Source organism: Silurus meridionalis, chromosome 9 (genome assembly GCF_014805685.1).
Source record: "Silurus meridionalis isolate SWU-2019-XX chromosome 9, ASM1480568v1, whole genome shotgun sequence".
Taxonomy (NCBI): Eukaryota; Metazoa; Chordata; class Actinopteri; order Siluriformes; family Siluridae; genus Silurus; species Silurus meridionalis.
The window spans coordinates 26,852,886-26,874,134 of NC_060892.1; the positions used below are offsets into that span (position 1 = coordinate 26,852,886).

Genomic DNA, 21,249 nt, shown 5'->3' on the forward strand with positions numbered 1-21,249 from the left:
TAATTATGACTCTAAGTCAATTTATGGGCCAACTATGGCTCTGAGTGTGATGCTCTGCTACTATGGCTCTAATTCAAATTATGGTGTGCTGTTAGCCCTGATGAAACACTGTGCTGCTATAGCACTAATATGTCATGCCCATGGGCCAACTATGGGTCTAATTAATATGTTGTGCCTCTAGGGCCCTGATGTGAAACACTGTGCTGCTACTATAGCAGCTATAATGCTGTTAACTAAGTCATTATTACCAACTATAATTTAAATCATGTTGTGCTGCTAGGGCCTGATGTGAAACACTGTGCTGCTACTGGAGCTCTAATGCTAACTGTGTTTCACGTCAGGGCCCTAAGCTGCCAATTAGAGCTACTGTAGCAGAACAAAGTTGTGCTACTATGACTTTAATTCAAATTGTGTTGTGCTGCTAGGGCCCTGATGTGGAACACTGTGCTGCTACTACAGCTCTAGTGCTAATTATGTCGTGCTACTATGACTTTAATCCAAATGATCTTGGCCAACTATGGCTCTAATTTAAAATATGTTGTGCCTCTAGGGCTGATGTAAAACACGGTGCTGCTACTATAGCCCTAATGCTAATTATGTAATGCTGATATGACTCCAATACAAATCATGTGGGCCAACTGGCTCTAAGTTAATATATTTGTGCCTCTAGGGCCTGATGTGAAACACTGTGCTGCTACTATGGCTCTAATGCTAATTATGTGTGCTGCTATGACTCTAAGTCAATTTATGTGGGCCAACTGTGGCTCTAAGTCATTATGTTGGCCAACTATAGCTCTAATTTCTATTTTGTTTTGCTGCTATGGCCTAGTGAAACACTGTTCCGCTACTGTGGCCCAAATTCAAATAATGTTGTGCTGTCCTGGCCCTGATGTAAAACACTGTTCTGCTACTGTAGCTCTAATGCTAATTATGTAGTGCTGATATGACTCTAATTCAAAGTACAGTGTGCTACTATGGCTCTCATTCACATGATGGTGTGCTAGGGACCCCAGCCTAGGGCTACAGGGCCCTGGTGTGAAACACTATACTACTATAGCTTAACCAGCCCTAGCAGCACAACAGTTAGAGTCATAGTAACACTGTTCTGCTACTAGCTCTAATGCTAACTATGTTGTGCTACTATGACTCTAATACAAATTGTTGTGTGCTAGGCCCTGATGTGAAACACTGTTGCTACTATGTTAATCACACGTCAGGGACAACAACATAGGTATATTAGAGCTGTAGCAGAACAAAGTTGTGCTACTATGACTTTAATTCAAATTGTGTTGTGCTGCTAGCCTGATGTGGAACACTTGCTGCTATAGCTCTAATGCTAACTATGTTGTGCTACTATGACTCTAATACAAATTATGTTGTGCTGCTAGGGCCCTGATGTGAAACACTGTTACTATAGCTCTAATGCTAATTATGTGCTGCTATGACTATAATTCAAATTATGTTGGCCAACTATGACTCAATTTAAATCATGTTGTGCTACCATGGCTCTAATTTAAAATATGTTGTGCCTCTAGGGCCTGATGTAAAACACTGTGCTGCTACTATAGCCCTAATGCTAATTATGTAATGCCGATATGACTCAATACAAATCATGTGGGCCAACTATGGCTCTAGTTAATATATGTTGTGCCTCTAGGGCCTGATGTGAAACACTGTGCTGCTACTATAGCTCTAATGCTAACTGTGTTTCACGTCAGGGCCCTAGCAGCACAACATAGGTAGCATTAGAGCTACTGTAGCAGAACAATGTTGTGCTACTATGACTTTAATTCAAATTGTGTGCTGCTAGGGCCCTGATGTGAAACACTGTGCTGCTACTACAGCTCTAGTGCTAATTATGTGCTACTATGACTTTAATCCAAATGATCTTGGCCAACTATGGCTCTAAGTCAAATGATGCTCTGCTACTATGGCTCTAATTCAAATCATGTTGTGCTGTTATGGCCCTAGTGGGAAACACTGTTCTGCTACTGTAGCTCTAATGAGAATTATGTAGTACTGATATGACTCTAATTCAAAGTACAGTGTGCTACTATGGCTCTCATTCAAATGATGGTGTGCTGCTAGGGACCCCAGCCCTGATGTGGCTACAGGGCCCTGGTGTGAAACACTATACTGCTACTATAGCTCTAATGCTAACTATGTTGTGCTACTATGACTCTAATACAAATTATGTTGTGCTGCTATGGCTCTAATGCTAATTATGTGTGCTACTATGACTCTAATACAAATTATGTTGTGCTCTAGGGCCTGATGTGAAACACTGTACTGCTACTATAGCTCTAATGCTAATTATGTAGTGCTGATATGACTCTAATTCAAATTATGTTGGCCAACTATGACTCCAATTTAAATCATGTTGTGCTACCATGGATCTAATTTAAAATATGTTGTGCCTCTAGGGCCCTGATGTAAAACACTGTGCTGCTACTATAGCTAATGCTAATTATGTGCTGCTATGACTCTAATTCAAATCATGTGGGCCAACTATGGCTCTAGTTAATATATGTTGTGCCTAGGGCCCTGATGTGAAACACTGTGCTGCTACTATAGCTCTGAAGCTAATTATGTAGTGCTGCTATGACTCTAAGTCAATTGAAGTGGGCCAACTATGGCTCTGAGTCAAATTATGTTGGCCAACTATGGCTCTAATTTCAATTTTGTTTTGCTGCTATGGCCCTAGTGGGAAACACTGTTCCGCTACTGTGGCCCAAATTCAAATAATGTTGTGCTGTCCTGGCCCTGATGTAAAACACTGTTGTGCTACTGTAGCTCTAATGCTAATTATGTAGTGCTGATATGACTCTAATTCAAAGTACAGTGTGCTACTATCGCTCTCATTCACATGATGGTGTGCTGCTAGAGACCCCAGCCCTGATGTGGCTACAGGGCCCTGGTGCGAAACACTATACTGCTACTATAGCCCTAATGCTAATTATGTCATGCCCATATGGGCCAACTATGGCTCTAAGTTAATATATGTTGTGCCTCTAGGGCCCTGATGTGAAACACTGTACTGCTACTATAGCGCTAATGCTAATTATGTTGTGCCTTTATGACTCTAATCCAAATGATCTTGGCCAACGATGGCTCTGAGTCAAATTTTGCTCTGCTACTATGACTCTAATTCAAATTACGTTGTGCTGCTAGGGCACTTATGTGAAACACTGTACTGCTACTATAGCTCGAATGCATATGTTCTGCTATGACTATAATTCAAATTATGCTGGCCAACTATGACTCTAATTTAAATCATGTTGTGCTACTATGGCTCTAATTTAAATCATGTTGTGCTACTATGGCTCTAATTTAGGGCTAGGGCCCTGTGCTTCACATCAGGGCCCTAGCAGCACAACATAATTCGAATCAGAGCCATAGTAGCACAACATAGGTAGCATTAGAGCTATAGTAGCAGAACTATGTTGTGCTACTATGACCCTAAATCAAATTATTTTGGCCAAATATAACTCCAATTCAAATGACGTTGTGCTGCTATTGCTCTAAATCAAAGTATGTTGTGCTGCTAGGGCGATAATGGAAAACACTGTTGTGCTGCCATTGCACTAGTTCAAAAGATGTTGTGCAAATATGGCTCTAATTTAAATTATGTTGTGCTGCTATGGCCCAGGTGTGAAACACCATTAGCATTAGAGCTATAGGAGCAGAACAGTGTAAAGAGTAACATTATTTGAATAGTCATAGTAGCACAACAGTTAGAACAATGGTCTGCTACTATGACTCAATTCAAATAATGCTGTGCTACTATGGTTCTAATTCAAATTATGTTGTGCTAGGGCCCTGATGTGAAACACTGTGCTACTATAGCCCTAATGCTAATTATGTGTGCTACTATGGCTCTAATTTAAATTATGTTGTGCTGTTCTGCAACTATAGCTCTCATGCTAATTAAGCAGTGCTGCCATGACTATACTTCAAATTATGCTGGACTACTGTAGCTCTAATGCGAAGGTTTGATTACTTACCTCGTTATACAAAAGGTCATATTCAGCGGGCGGCGAGAATTGCTGCCCCGCAAGACCGCTCTTTGTATGAAATGGGTGGCTCTTAAAGAGCCGTTGGTTTTATCTTAAAGACGGCGAGTACCTTTGAGCTGGTGTACTTGGTGACAGCCTTTGTGCCCTCGGACACGGCATGCTTTGCAAGTTCACCGAAGCAACAGCACGGCGGTCTGGATTTCCTGGAAGTGATGGTGGACCGCTTGTTGTAGTGAGCGAGACGAGACTCACCGGCGATGCGCTCGAAAATGTCGTTCACGAAGGAATTCATGATGCCCATCGCCTTAGAAGAGATGCCGGTATCAGGGTGCACCTGCTTCAGAACCTTGTACACGTAGATAGCGTAGCTCTCCTTCCTTGACTTTCTGCGCTTCTTGCCTCCTTTGCCGGCCGTCTTCGTAACAGCCTTCTTGGAGCCCTTCTTGGGCGCGGTCTTTGCTGGATCAGTAGGCATAATGCTGCTTCTCGAGGAAACTGCGAGAGAATGGAAAAGAGCCGCCTCGCCGCCTCTCTATTTACAGACCTGCATTGTAATTACGTACAAGGGAAAGGAGTCGTATTATTGGTCACAAATCCAAACCTCGTCATACAAGGCTCCGCCCTCGTCCCATCCTCTCCCGTTCCCTCTCCCCCTCCCCTGAGCTACGCTTTGTTTCCCTGCCCGCCGTTTTGTGCGCGCACACGCAGAAACAAGTATGGTGTATATATATATATATATATATATATATATATATATATATATATATATAAATATATAGACTTTGAGACAAAACTGTAGTGCAAGGTTTTACCTTATTAGAATTCATCTATAATTATTCCAAATTCTATTAGTCAGAGACTTAAAAATAGTTCTTTCCTCCCCTTCACACACACACACACACACACACACACACACACACACACACACACACACATCACACTAAAAGAAATAGCTCATTTTGTAACATTTGGGTGGCTCTTAAAAGAGCCGTTGTGTTAACGTTATTTGGTAGGTAAGCGTTTAACCGCCGAAGCCGTAAAGAGTGCGTCCCTGGCGTTTCAGGGCATACACCACATCCATAGCGGTGACGGTCTTTCTCTTGGCATGCTCGGTGTATGTGACTGCATCGCGGATGACGTTCTCCAAGAACACCTTCAGTACACCACGAGTCTCCTCGTAGATCAGACCGGATATACGTTTAACACCACCACGGCGAGCCAGACGGCGGATAGCCGGCTTAGTGATACCCTGGATGTTATCGCGCAGAACCTTACGGTGGCGCTTAGCGCCTCCTTTGCCGAGTCCCTTGCCACCCTTTCCTCTTCCAGACATGGTGCTGCTCTCACAAAGTCAAGCTGCTCAATAAAGAAGCCCCGCGCAATGCCCGCCTATTTATTCTCTCCACAGGACCTACTTGAGAACAGGCGAGGGGGCGGACCTAAAACCAACGATCACACAAAAGAATGTCTTCAAAGCCACAGCCGTTAACATGCTTGAGTCTTGTACTTCCTCAGGCTTTTTGTCCACACAAACATAGTGATATATAAATAGTAATAGTCATGTGGTGGAATTGATGTAATTTGGTTTTTGCTTACAGCATGGTACACTCAATGCAGTTCAACACACAAATATTTGAATTGAGAATTATAATCAGAACTGTTTTGACTCAGTTGCAATTTTTATTCCAGTAGAAGTATAAATCAAATTGCAGTTCTTGTTGCATTAAGTAGGCTTATATCATCATGAGGAATGCAAAATATTGCACACACTATGCTTTCAGTTACTTACACACTGTGCCACTACTGACCAGAAAGGTGTAAACCTGATGGGGGACAAAATATTGAGCTACTGTACATATGCAATTAAAAGGTTTTCGCATATCCCAACTCATCTGGAAGCTGGGGTCAGAGCGCAGGGTCAGCCATGGTACGCGCCCTGGAGCTGATAGGGCTAAGTGCCTTGCTCAAGGGCTCAACAGTGGTAGCTTGGCAGTGCTGGGGCTTGAACCGCTGACAAACCCAGAGCCTTAACCACTGGACTACCACTGCCCTGCTCCCACCACTACCAGTAGTAGTAGTAGTAGTAGTAGCGTTAATCTTGTACTATACTTTTCAACACACAAGAAATATAGCATGACTATTGTAGGAATGGCCCATGATTGTTATTAATATTAACAAGCATTATTCTTATTTCTATTAATGTGGTACTATTTGCATTAGCAGTAGTAGCAATAGTAGTAGTCGTATTAGTAGTAGAATTAATAGAAGTAGTAGAAGTAGTAGTAGTAGTAGTCAGTTATCCATACATCTCTCACATAGGTCAGGAGATTATGGTAATATTTGCATCAAGCATCAGAATGAGTGAGCATTGTGTGTACCTACATGGGCTGTAGAACATTGAGTAAATATATGTATATTATTTATCCAATTCAATAGGACGAAGTTTTAGAGACAGATGATGCTGATGCAAATATGAGTGCAGGAACAGGAACTCACAAATCATTCGTGAACATCATTCCACCACAGCAGGAGCTGACAAGCTGAGCAAACCCAGTGCTCAATCTGCACTAGTGTCCAGAAGTATATGGACAGGGCCACACACTTTGTCTGTGAGTGTGCATCTTTTACCTATGCTGCAAAATATGCAGTAAGGTCTCTATGTATTTGGACAGTGTCACGCTGACTTGTACAAACTGTCAATCAAACTATTATGCTAGAACTTAGCGCATCACGACACATTTTTCTTGGTAACTGCTCCACTGTCACAAAGAGTGTATGCTCACTGAGTGCTCACCTGAATAGGAAATGCAGTGTATGCTATATATCTCTGTTTATATTTCCTAATAACATACCATGTAGTGTAGACAGGCATCATTGATAAAGTGAACAATTCCTTTGACTTGACTTGACTTTAATCAAATGATCTTGGCCAACTATGACTCTAACTCGAGTTATGTTGTGCTACTATGACTCTACTATGACACAACATAACTTGAGTTAGAGTCATAGTAGCACAACAGTTAGCAGAACAATGTTGTGCTACTAGGGCCCTGATGTAAAACACCGTGCTGCTACTATAGCGTTAATGCTAATTATGTAGTGCTTATATTACTCTAATTCAAATTATGTTGGCCAACTATGGCTCTAATTTAAATCATGTTGTGCTACTATGACTCTACTATGACACAACATAACTTGAGTTAGAGTCATAGTTAGCATTAGAGCTATAGTAGCAGAACAATGTTGTGCTACTATGACTCTAATTTAAAATGTTTTCTAATTCAAAAGATGTTGTGCTACTAGGGCCCTGATGTGAAACACCGTACTGCTACTATAGCGTTAATGCTAATTATGTTGTGCTACTATAACTATAATTCAAATTATGTTGTGCTGCTAGGGCCTGATGTGGAACACTGTGCTGCTACTATAGCTCTAATGCTAACTGTGTTTCACATCAGGGCCCTAGCAGCACAACATAGGTAGCATTAGAGCTATAGTAGCAGAACAATGTTGTGCTACTATGACTTTAATCTAAATGAACTTGGCCAACTATGGCTCTAATTTAAATCATGTTGTGCTACTATGACTTTAATTCAAATTGTGTTGTGCTGCTAGGGCCTGATGTGGAACACTGTGCTGCTATTGTAGCTCTAATGCTAACTGTGTTTCACATCAGGCCCTAGCAGCACAACATAACTTGAGTTAGAGTCATAGTAGCACAACAGTTAGCAGAACAATGTTGTGCTACTATGACTTTAATCTAAATGAACTTGGCCAACTATGACTCTAATACAAATTATGTTGTGCTACTATGGCTTTAATACAAATTATGTTGTGCTGCTAGGACCCTGATGTGAAACACTGTGCTGCTACTGTAGCTCTAATGCTAACTGTGCTTCATGTCAGGGCCCTAGCAGCACAACATAGGTAGCATTAGAGCTATAGTAGCAGAACAATGTTGTGCTACTAGGGCCCTGATGTAAAACACCGTGCTGCTACTATAGCGTTAATGCTAATTATGTAGTGCTTATATTACTCTAATTCAAATTATTTTGGCCAACTATGACTCCAATTTAAATCATGTTGTGCTACTATGACTCTACTATGACACAACATAACTTGAGTTAGAGTCATAGTTAGCATTAGAGCTATAGTAGCAGAACAATGTTGTGCTACTATGGCTCTAATTTAAAATATGTTGTGCTGCTAGGACCCTGATGTGAAACACTGTTCTGCTACTATAGCGTTAATGCTAATTATGTAGTGCTTATATTACTCTAATTCAAATTATGTTGTGCTGCTAGGGCCTGATGTGGAACACTGTGCTGCTATTGTAGCTCTAATGCTAACTGTGTTTCACATCAGGGCCCTAGCAGCACAACATAGGTAGCATTAGAGCTATAGTAGCAGAACAATGGTGTGCTACTATGACTTTAATCTAAATGAACTTGGCCAACTATGACTCTAATTCAAATCATGTTGTGCTACTATGACTTTAATTCAAATTGTGTTGTGCTGCTAGGGCCTGATGTGGAACACTGTGCTGCTATTGTAGCTCTAATGCTAACTGTGTTTCACATCAGGCCCTAGCAGCACAACATACCTTGAGTTAGAGTCATAGTTAGCATTAGAGCTACAGTAGCAGAACAATGTTGTGCTACTATGACTTTAATTCAAATTGTGTTGTGCTGCTAGGGCCCTGATGTGGAACACTGTGCTGCTACTACAGCTCTAGTGCTAATTATGTCGTGCTACTATGACTTTAATCTAAATGAACTTGGCCAACTATGGCTCTAATTTAAAATATGTTGTGCCTCTAGGGCCCTGATGTAAAACACTGTGCTGCTACTATAGCCCTAATGCTAATTATGTAATGCCGATATGACTCCAATACAAATCATGTGGGCCAACTATGGCTCTAAGTTAATATATGTTGTGCCTCTAGGGCCTGATGTGAAAAACTGTGCTGCTACTGTAGCTCTAATGCTAATTATGTAGTGCTGCTATGACTCTAAGTCAATTCATGTGGGCCAACTATGGCTATGAGTCAAATTATGTTGGCCAACTATGGCTCTAATTTCAATTTTGTTTTGCTGCTATGGCCCTAGTGGAAAACACTGTTCCGCTACTGTGGCCCAAATTCAAATAATGTTGTGCTGTCCTGGCCCTGATGTAAAACACTGTTGTGCTACTGTAGCTCTAATGCTAATTATGTAGTGCTGCAGAACTACACACCATGCTGCCTTAAGCAATCATTATTATTATTATTATTATTATTATTATTATTATTATTATTATTATTATTATTATTATTATTATTATTATTATTATTATTATTATTATTATTATTATTATTATTATTATTATTATTATTATTATTATTATTATTATTATTATTATTATTATTATTATTATTATTATTATTATTATTATTATTATTATTATTATTATTATTATTATTATTATTATTATTATTATTATTATTATTATTATTATTATTATTATTATTATTATTATTATTATTATTATTATTATTATTATTATTATTATTATTATTATTATTATTATTATTATTATTATTATTATTATTATTATTATTATTATTATTATTATTATTATTATTATTATTATTATTATTATTATTATTATTATTATTATTATTATTATTATTATTATTATTATTATTATTATTATTATTATTATTATTATTATTATTATTATTATTATTATTATTATTATTATTATTATTATTATTATTATTATTATTATTATTATTATTATTATTATTATTATTATTATTATTATTATTATTATTATTATTATTATTATTATTATTATTATTATTATTATTATTATTATTATTATTATTATTATTATTATTATTATTATTATTATTATTATTATTATTATTATTATTATTATTATTATTATTATTATTATTATTATTATTATTATTATTATTATTATTATTATTATTATTATTATTATTATTATTATTATTATTATTATTATTATTATTATTATTATTATTATTATTATTATTATTATTATTATTATTATTATTATTATTATTATTATTATTATTATTATTATTATTATTATTATTATTATTATTATTATTATTATTATTATTATTATTATTATTATTATTATTATTATTATTATTATTATTATTATTATTATTATTATTATTATTATTATTATTATTATTATTATTATTATTATTATTATTATTATTATTATTATTATTATTATTATTATTATTATTATTATTATTATTATTATTATTATTATTATTATTATTATTATTATTATTATTATTATTATTATTATTATTATTATTATTATTATTATTATTATTATTATTATTATTATTATTATTATTATTATTATTATTATTATTATTATTATTATTATTATTATTATTATTATTATTATTATTATTATTATTATTATTATTATTATTATTATTATTATTATTATTATTATTATTATTATTATTATTATTATTATTATTATTATTATTATTATTATTATTATTATTATTATTATTATTATTATTATTATTATTATTATTATTATTATTATTATTATTATTATTATTATTATTATTATTATTATTATTATTATTATTATTATTATTATTATTATTATTATTATTATTATTATTATTATTATTATTATTATTATTATTATTATTATTATTATTATTATTATTATTATTATTATTATTATTATTATTATTATTATTATTATTATTATTATTATTATTATTATTATTATTATTATTATTATTATTATTATTATTATTATTATTATTATTATTATTATTATTATTATTATTATTATTATTATTATTATTATTATTATTATTATTATTATTATTATTATTATTATTATTATTATTATTATTATTATTATTATTATTATTATTATTATTATTATTATTATTATTATTATTATTATTATTATTATTATTATTATTATTATTATTATTATTATTATTATTATTATTATTATTATTATTATTATTATTATTATTATTATTATTATTATTATTATTATTATTATTATTATTATTATTATTATTATTATTATTATTATTATTATTATTATTATTATTATTATTATTATTATTATTATTATTATTATTATTATTATTATTATTATTATTATTATTATTATTATTATTATTATTATTATTATTATTATTATTATTATGGCTCTAATTCAAATTATGTTGTGCTGCTAGGGACCCCAGCCCTGATGTGGCTACAGGGCCTGGTGTGAAACACTGTACTGCTACTATAGCCCTAATGCTAATTATGTTGTGCTACTAGGGCCCTGATGTAAAACACTGTGCTGCTACTATAGCTCTAATGCTAACTGTGTTTCACATCAGGCCCTAGCAGCACAACATACCTTGAGTTAGAGTCATAGTAGCACAACATTGTTCTGCTACTATAGCTCTAATGCTAACTATGTTGTGCTACTATGACTCTAATACAAATTATGTTGTGCTGCTAGGCCCTGATGTGAAACACTATACTGCTACTATAGCTCTAATGCTAACTGTGTTTCACGTCAGGGCCCTAGCAGCACAACATAGGTAGCATTAGAGCTACTGTAGCAGAACAAAGTTGTGCTACTATGACTTTAATTCAAATTGTGTTGTGCTGCTAGGGCCCTGATGTGGAACACTGTGCTGCTACTATAGCTCTAATGCTAACTATGTTGTGCTACTATGACTCTAATACAAATTATGTTGTGCTGCTAGGGCCCTGATGTGAAACACTGTGCTGCTACTATAGCTCTAATGCTAATTATGTAGTGCTGCTATGACTATAATTCAAATTATGTTGGCCAACTATGACTCCAATTTAAATCATGTTGTGCTACCATGGCTCTAATTTAAAATATGTTGTGCCTCTAGGGCCCTGATGTAAAACACTGTGCTGCTACTATAGCCCTAATGCTAATTATGTAATGCCGATATGACTCCAATACAAATCATGTGGGCCAACTATGGCTCTAAGTTAATATATGTTGTGCCTCTAGGGCCCTGATGTGAAACACTGTGCTGCTACTATAGCTCTAATGCTAACTGTGTTTCACGTCAGGGCCCTAGCAGCACAACATAGGTAGCATTAGAGCTACTGTAGCAGAACAATGTTGTGCTACTATGACTTTAATTCAAATTGTGTTGTGCTGCTAGGGCCTGATGTGGAACACTGTGCTGCTACTACAGCTCTAGTGCTAATTATGTCGTGCTACTATGACTTTAATCCAAATGATCTTGGCCAACTATGGCTCTAAGTCAAATGATGCTCTGCTACTATGGCTCTAATTCAAATCATGTTGTGCTGTTATGGCCCTAGTGGGAAACACTGTTCCGCTACTGTAGCTCTAATGAGAATTATGTAATACTGATATGACTCTAATTCAAAGTACGTTGTGCTACTATGGCTCTCATTCAAATTATGGTGTGCTGCTAGGGACCCCAGCCCTGATGTGGCTACAGGGCCCTGGTGTGAAACACTGTGCTGCTACTATAGCTCTAATGCTAACTGTGTTTCACATCAGGGCCCTAGCAGCACAACATACCTTGAGTTAGAGTCATAGTAGCACAACATTGTTCTGCTACTATAGCTCTAATGCTAACTATGTTGTGCTACTATGACTCTAATACAAATTATGTTGTGCTGCTAGGACCCTGATGTGAAACACTGTACTGCTACTATAGCTCTAATGCTAATTATGTAGTGCTGCTATGACTATAATTCAAATTATTTTGGCCAACTATGACTCCAATTTAAATCATGTTGTGCTACCATGGCTCTAATTTAAAATATGTTGTGCCTCTAGGGCCCTGATGTAAAACACTGTGCTGCTACTATAGCCCTAATGCTAATTATGTAATGCCGATATGACTCCAATACAAATCATGTGGGCCAACTATGGCTCTAAGTTAATATATGTTGTGCCTCTAGGGCCCTGATGTGAAAAACTGTGCTGCTACTATAGCTCTAATGCTAATTATGTAGTGCTGCTATGACTCTAAGTCAATTCATGTGGGCCAACTATGGCTATGAGTCAAATTATGTTGGCCAACTATGGCTCTAATTTCAATTTTGTTTTGCTGCTATGGCCCTAGTGGGAAACACTGTTCCGCTACTGTGGCCCAAATTCAAATAATGTTGTGCTGTCCTGGCCCTGATGTAAAACACTGTTGTGCTACTGTAGCTCTAATGCTAATTATGTAGTGCTTATATTACTCTAATTCAAAGTAGAGTGTGCTACTATGCCCTTTCATTCAAATTAAGGTGTGCTGCGAGGGACCCTAGCCCTGATGTGGCTACAGGGCCCTGGTGTGAAACACTATACTGCTACTATAGCTCTAATGCTAACTGTGTTTCATATCAGGGCCCTAGCAGCACAACATAACTTGAGTTAGAGTCATAGTTAGCATTAGAGCTACAGTAGCAGAACAATGTTGTGCTACTATGACTCTAACTCGAGTTATGTTGTGCTACTAGGGCCCTGATGTGAAACACTGTACTGCTACTATAGCTCTAATGCTAACTGTGTTTCACATCAGGCCCTAGCAGCACAACATAATTTGTATTAGAGCCATAGTGGCACAACATAGTTAGCATTAGAGCTATAGTAGCAGAACAATGTTGTGCTACTATGGCTTTAATACAAATTATGTTGTGCTGCTAGGGCCCTGATGTGAAACACCGTACTGCTACTATAGCGTTAATGCTAATTATGTTGTGCTACTATAACTATAATTCAAATTATGTTGGCCAACTATGGCTCTGAGTCAAATTATGTTGTGCTACTATGGCTGTAATACAAATTATGTTGTGCCACTAGGGCCCTGATGTAAAACACCGTGCTGCTACTATAGCCCTAATGCTAATTATGTAATGCCGATATGACAATACAAATCATGTGGGCCAACTATGGCTCTAAGTTAATATATGTTGTGCCTCTAGGTCCCTGATGTGAAACACTGTACTGCTACTAGCTCTAATGCTAATTATGTAGTGCTGATATGACTCCAATACAAATCATGTGGGCCAACTATGGCTCTAATTTAAAATATGTTGTGCCTCTAGGGCCCTGATGTGAAACACTGTGCTGCTACTGTAGCTCTAATGCTAACTGTGCTTCATGTCAGGGCCCTAGCATCACAACATAGGTAGCATTAGAGCTACTGTAGCAGAACAAAGTTGTGCTACTATGACTTTAATTCAAATTGTGTTGTGCTGCTAGGGACCCCAGCCCTGATGTGGCTACAGGGCCTGGTGTGAAACACTGTGCTACTATAGCTCTAATGCTAATTATGTAGTGCTGCTATGACTATAATTCAAATTATGTTGGCCAACTATGGCTCTAATTTAAAATATGTTGTGCCTCTAGGGCCCTGATGTAAAACACTGTGCTGCTACTATAGCCCTAATGCTAATTATGTAATGCCGATATGACTCCAATACAAATCATGTGGGCCAACTATGGCTCTAAGTTAATATATGTTGTGCCTCTAGGGCCCTGATGTGAGTCACTGTGCTGCTACTATATCTCTAATGCTAATTATGTAGTGCTGCTATGACTCTAAGTCAATTTATGTGGGCCAACTATGGCTATGAGTCAAATTATGTTGGCCAACTATGGCTCTAATTTCAATTTTGTTTTGCTGCTATGGCCCTAGTGGGAAACACTGTTCCGCTACTGTGGCCCAAATTCAAATAATGTTGTGCTGTTCTGGCCCTGATGTAAAACACTGTTGTGCTATTGTAGCTCTAATGCTAATTATGTAGTGCTTATATGACTCTAATTCAAAGTACAGTGTGCTACTATGCCTCTCATTCAAATTATGGTGTGCTGCGAGGGACCCTAGCCCTGATGTGGCTACAGGGCCCTGGTGTGAAACACTATACTGCTACTGGAGCTCTAATGCTAACTATGTGCTACTATGGCTCTAATGCTAACTGTGTTTCACATCAGGGCCCTAGCAGCACAACATACCTTGAGTTAGAGTCATAGTAGCACAACATTGTTCTGCTACTATAGCTCTAATGCTAACTATGTTGTGCTACTATGACTCTAATACAAATTATGTTGTGCTGCTAGGGCCCTGATGTGAAACACTGTGCTGCTACTGGAGCTCTAAAGCTAACTGTGTTTCACGTCAGGGCCCTAGCAGCACAACATAATTTGTATTAGAGCCATAGTGGCACAACATAGTTAGCATTAGAGCTACTGTAGCAGAACAAAGTTGTGCTACTATGACTTTAATTCAAATTGTGTTGTGCTGCTAGGGCCCTGATGTGGAACACTGTGCTGCTACTATAGCTCTAATGCTAACTATGTTGTGCTACTATGACTCTAATACAAATTATGTTGTGCTGCTAGGGCCCTGATGTGAAACACTGTGCTGCTACTATAGCTCTAATGCTAATTATGTAGTGCTGCTATGACTATAATTCAAATAATGTTGTGCTACTATGACTCTAATTTAAATCATGTTGTGCTACCATGGCTCTAATTTAAAATATGTTGTGCCTCTAGGGCCCTGATGTAAAACACTGTGCTGCTACTATAGCCCTAATGCTAATTAGGTAATGCCGATATGACTCCAATACAAATCATGTGGGCCAACTATGGCTCTAAGTTAATATATGTTGTGCCTCTAGGGCCCTGATGTGAAACACTGTGCTGCTACTATAGCTCTAATGCTAACTGTGTTTCACGTCAGGGCCCTAGCAGCACAACATAGGTAGCATTAGAGCTACTGTAGCAGAACAATGTTGTGCTACTATGACTTTAATTCAAATTGTGTTGTGCTGCTAGGGCCCTGATGTGGAACACTGTGCTGCTACTACAGCTCTAGTGCTAATTATGTCGTGCTACTATGACTTTAATCCAAATGATCTTGGCCAACTATGGCTCTAAGTCAAATGATGCTCTGCTACTATGGCTCTAATTCAAATCATGTTGTGCTGTTATGGCCCTAGTGGGAAACACTGTTCTGCTACTGTAGCTCTAATGAGAATTATGTAGTACTGATATGACTCTAATTCAAAGTACGTTGTGCTACTATGGCTCTCATTCAAATTATGGTGTGCTGCTAGGGACTCCAGCCCTGATGTGGCTACAGGGCCCTGGTGTGAAACACTATACTGCTACTATAGCTCTAATGCTAACTGTGTTTCACATCAGGGCCCTAGCAGCACAACATACCTTGAGTTAGAGTCATAGTAGCACAACATTGTTCTGCTACTATAGCTCGAATGCTAACTATGTTGTGCTACTATGACTCTAATACAAATTATGTTGTGCTGCTAGGACCCTGATGTGAAACACTGTACTGCTACTATAGCTCTAATGCTAATTATGTAGTGCTGCTATGACTATAATTCAAATTATGTTGGCCAACTATGACTCCAATTTAAATCATGTTGTGCTACCATGGCTCTAATTTAAAATATGTTGTGCCTCTAGGGCCCTGATGTAAAACACTGTGCTGCTACTATAGCCCTAATGCTAATTATGTAATGCCGATATGACTCCAATACAAATCATGTGGGCCAACTATGGCTCTAAGTTAATATATGTTGTGCCTCTAGGGCCCTGATGTGAAAAACTGTGCTGCTACTATAGCTCTAATGCTAATTATGTAGTGCTGCTATGACTCTAAGTCAATTCATGTGGGCCAACTATGGCTATGAGTCAAATTATGTTGGCCAACTATGGCTCTAATTTCAATTTTGTTTTGCTGCTATGGCCCTAGTGGAAAACACTGTTCCGCTACTGTGGCCCAAATTCAAATAATGTTGTGCTGTCCTGGCCCTGATGTAAAACACTGTTGTGCTACTGTAGCTCTAATGCTAATTATGTAGTGCTTATATGACTCTAATTCAAAGTACAGTGTGCTACTATGCCCTTTCATTCAAATTATGGTGTGCTGCGAGGGACCCTAGCCCTGATGTGGCTACAGGGCCCTGGTGTGAAACACTATACTGCTACTATAGCTCTAATGCTAACTGTGTTTCACATCAGGGCCCTAGCAGCACAACATAACTTGAGTTAGAGTCATAGTTAGCATTAGAGCTATAGTAGCAGAACAATGTTGTGCTACTATGACTCTAACTCGAGTTATGTTGTGCTACTAGGGCCCTGATGTGAAACACTGTACTGCTACTATAGCTCTAATGCTAACTGTGTTTCACATCAGGGCCCTAGCAGCACAACATAATTTGTATTAGAGCCATAGTGGCACAACATAGTTAGCATTAGAGCTATAGTAGCAGAACAATGTTGTGCTACTATGGCTTTAATACAAATTATGTTGTGCTGCTAGGGCCCTGATGTAAAACACCGTGCTGCTACTATAGCCCTAATGCTAATTATGTAGTGCTGCTATGACTCTAAGTCAATTTATGTGGGCCAACTATGGCTCTGAGTCAAATGATGCTCTGCTACTATGGCTCTAATTCAAATTATGTTGTGCTGCTAGGGCCCTGATGTAAAACACCGTGCTGCTACTATAGCCCTAATGCTAATTATGTAATGCCGATATGACTCCAATACAAATCATGTGGGCCAACTATGGCTCTAAGTTAATATATGTTGTGCCACTAGGGCCCTGATGTAAAACACCGTGCTGCTACTATAGCCCTAATGCTAATTATGTAGTGCTGCTATGACTATAATTCAAATTATGTTGGCAAACTATGGCTCTAATTAAAATCATGTTGTGCTGCTAGGGCCCTGATGTGAAACACTGTGCTGCTACTGGAGCTCTAATGCTAACTGTGTTTCACGTCAGGGCCCTAGCAGCACAACATAGGTAGCATTAGAGCTACTGTAGCAGAACAAAGTTGTGCTACTATGACTTTAATTCAAATTGTGTTGTGCTGCTAGGGCCCTGATGTGGAACACTGTGCTGCTACTACAGCTCTAGTGCTAATTATGTCGTGCTACTATGACTTTAATCCAAATGATCTTGGCCAACTATGGCTCTAATTTAAAATATGTTGTGCCTCTAGGGCCCTGATGTAAAACACGGTGCTGCTACTGTAGCTCTAATGCTAATTATGTAGTGCTGCTATGACTCTAAGTCAATTGAAGTGGGCCAACTACGGCTCTGAGTCAAATTATGTTGGCCAACTATGGCTCTAATTTCTATTTTGTTTTGCTGCTATGGCCCTAGTGGGAAACACTGTTCCGCTACTGTGGCCCAAATTCAAATAATGTTGTGCTGTCCTGGCCCTGATGTAAAACACTGTTCTGCTACTGTAGCTCTAATGCTAATTATGTAGTGCTGATATGACTCTAATTCAAAGTACAGTGTGCTACTATGGCTCTCATTCACATGATGGTGTGCTGCTAGGGACCCCAGCCCTGATGTGGCTACAGGGCCTGGTGTGAAACACTGTTCTGCTACTATCGCTCTCATTCAAATGATGGTGTGCTGTTAGGGCCCTGATGTGAAACACTGTGCTGCTACTATAGCCCTAATGCTAACTGTGTTTCACATCAGGCCCTAGCAGCACAACATACCTTGAGTTAGAGTCATAGTAGCACAACATTGTTCTGCTACTATAGCTCTAATGCTAACTATGTTGTGCTACTATGACTCTAATACAAATTATGTTGTGCTGCTAGGGCCCTGATGTGAAACACTGTGCTGCTACTGGAGCTCTAATGCTAACTGTGTTTCACGTCAGGGCCCTAGCAGCACAACATAGGTAGCATTAGAGCTACTGTAGCAGAACAAAGTTGTGCTACTATGACTTTAATTCAAATTGTGTTGTGCTGCTAGGGCCTGATGTGGAACACTGTGCTGCTACTATAGCTCTAATGCTAACTATGTTGTGCTACTATGACTCTAATACAAATTATGTTGTGCTGCTAGGGCCCTGATGTGAAACACTGTGCTGCTACTATAGCTCTAATGCTAATTATGTAGTGCTGCTATGACTATAATTCAAATTATGTTGGCCAACTATGACTCCAATTTAAATCATGTTGTGCTACCATGGCTCTAATTTAAAATATGTTGTGCCTCTAGGGCCCTGATGTAAAACACTGTGCTGCTACTATAGCCCTAATGCTAATTATGTAATGCCGATATGACTCCAATACAAATCATGTGGGCCAACTATGGCTCTAAGTTAATATATGTTGTGCCTCTAGGGCCCTGATGTGAAACACTGTGCTGCTATTGTAGCTCTAATGCTAACTGTGTTTCACGTCAGGGCCCTAGCAGCACAACATAGGTAGCATTAGAGCTACAGTAGCAGAACAATGTTGTGCTACTATGACTTTAATTCAAATTGTGTTGTGCTGCTAGGGCCCTGATGTGGAACACTGTGCTGCTACTACAGCTCTAGTGCTAATTATGTCGTGCTACTATGACTTTAATCCAAATGAACTTGGCCAACTATGGCTCTAAGTCAAATGATGCTCTGCTACTATGGCTCTAATTCAAATCATGTTGTGCTGTTATAGCCCTAGTGGGAAACACTGTTCTGCTACTGTAGCTCTAATGAGAATTATGTAGTACTGATATGACTCTAATTCAAAGTACGTTGTGCTACTATGGCTCTCATTCAAATTATGGTGTGCTGCTAGGGACTCCAGCCCTGATGTGGCTACAGGGCCCTGGTGTGAAACACTATACTGCTACTATAGCTCTAATGCTAACTGTGTTTCACATCAGGGCCCTAGCAGCACAACATACCTTGAGTTAGAGTCATAGTAGCACAACATTGTTCTGCTACTATGGCTCTAATGCTAACTATGTTGTGCTACTATGACTCTAATACAAATTATGTTGTGCTGCTAGGACCCTGATGTGAAACACTGTACTGCTACTATAGCTCTAATGCTAATTATGTAGTGCTGCTATGACTATAATTCAAATTATGTTGGCCAACTATGACTCCAATTTAAATCATGTTGTGCTACCATGGCTCTAATTTAAAATATGTTGTGCCTCTAGGGCCCTGATGTAAAACACTGTGCTGCTACTATTGCCCTAATGCTAATTATGTAATGCCGATATGACTCCAATACAAATCATGTGGGCCAACTATGGCTCTAAGTTAATATATGTTGTGCCTCTAGGGCCCTGATGTGAAACACTGTGCTGCTACTATAGCTCTAATGCTAATTATGTAATGCTGATATGACTCTAATTCAAATTATGTTGGCCAACTATGGCTATGAGTCAAATTATGTTGGCCAACTATGGCTCTAATTTCAATTTTGTTTTGCTGCTATGGCCCTAGTGGGAAACACTGTTCCGCTACTGTGGCCCAAATTCAAATAATGTTGTGCTGTCCTGGCCCTGATGTAAAACACTGTTGTGCTACTGTAGCTCTAATGCTAATTATGTAGTGCTTATATGACTCTAATTCAAAGTACAGTGTGCTACTATGGCTCTCATTCAAATTATGGTGTGCTGCTAGGGACTCCAGCCCTGATGTGGCTACAGGGCCCTGGTGTGAAACACTATACTGCTACTATAGCCCTAATGCTAATTATGTAATGCCGATATGACAATACAAATCATGTGGGCCAACTATGGCTCTAAGTTAATATATGTTGTGCTACTAGGGCCCTGATGTGAAACACCGTACTGCTACTATAGCGCTAATGCTAATTATGTTGTGCTGCTATGACTATAATTCAAATTATATTGGCCAACTATGACTCCAATTTAAATCATGTTGTGCTTCTATGGCTCTAATTTAAAATATGTTGTGCCACTAGGGCCCTGATGTAAAACACCGTGCTGCTACTATAGCCCTAATGCTAATTATGTAATGCCGATATGACAATACAAATCATGTGGGCCAACTATGGCTCTAAGTTAATATATGTTGTGCCTCTAGGTCCCTGATGTGAAACACTGTACTGCTACTATAGCTCTAATGCTAATTATGTTGTGCCTTTATGACTCTAATCCAAATGATCTTGGCCAACGATGGCTCTGAGTCAAATGATGTTGTGCTACTATGACTCTAACTCGAGTTATGTTGTGCTACTAGGGCCCTGATGTGAAACACCGTACTGCTACTATAGCGTTAATGCTAATTATGTTGTGCTACTATAACTATAATTCAAATTATGTTGGCCAACTATGACTCCAATTTAAATGACGATGTGCTACTATGGCTCTAATTCAAATATGTTGTGCTACTATGGTTCTAATTCA

At 37.5% G+C, this 21,249-nt stretch overlaps 2 protein-coding genes across 2 annotated transcripts; both read right to left on the reverse strand.

The window, feature by feature from the left end:
* Positions 1-4,086: 4,086 nt before the first annotated feature.
* Positions 4,087-4,577, reverse strand: LOC124391706 (histone H2B-like). Its single transcript, XM_046858454.1, has one exon. The coding sequence runs from the start codon at positions 4,489-4,491 to the stop codon at positions 4,087-4,089; it is 405 nt and encodes a 134-aa protein (XP_046714410.1). The 5' UTR covers positions 4,492-4,577.
* A 410-nt stretch (positions 4,578-4,987) lies between these two features.
* On the reverse strand, positions 4,988-5,400 carry LOC124391724 (histone H4). The gene has a single exon (XM_046858485.1). The coding sequence runs from the start codon at positions 5,347-5,349 to the stop codon at positions 5,038-5,040; it is 312 nt and encodes a 103-aa protein (XP_046714441.1). The 5' UTR covers positions 5,350-5,400; the 3' UTR covers positions 4,988-5,037.
* Between the last annotated feature and the right edge of the window lie 15,849 nt (positions 5,401-21,249).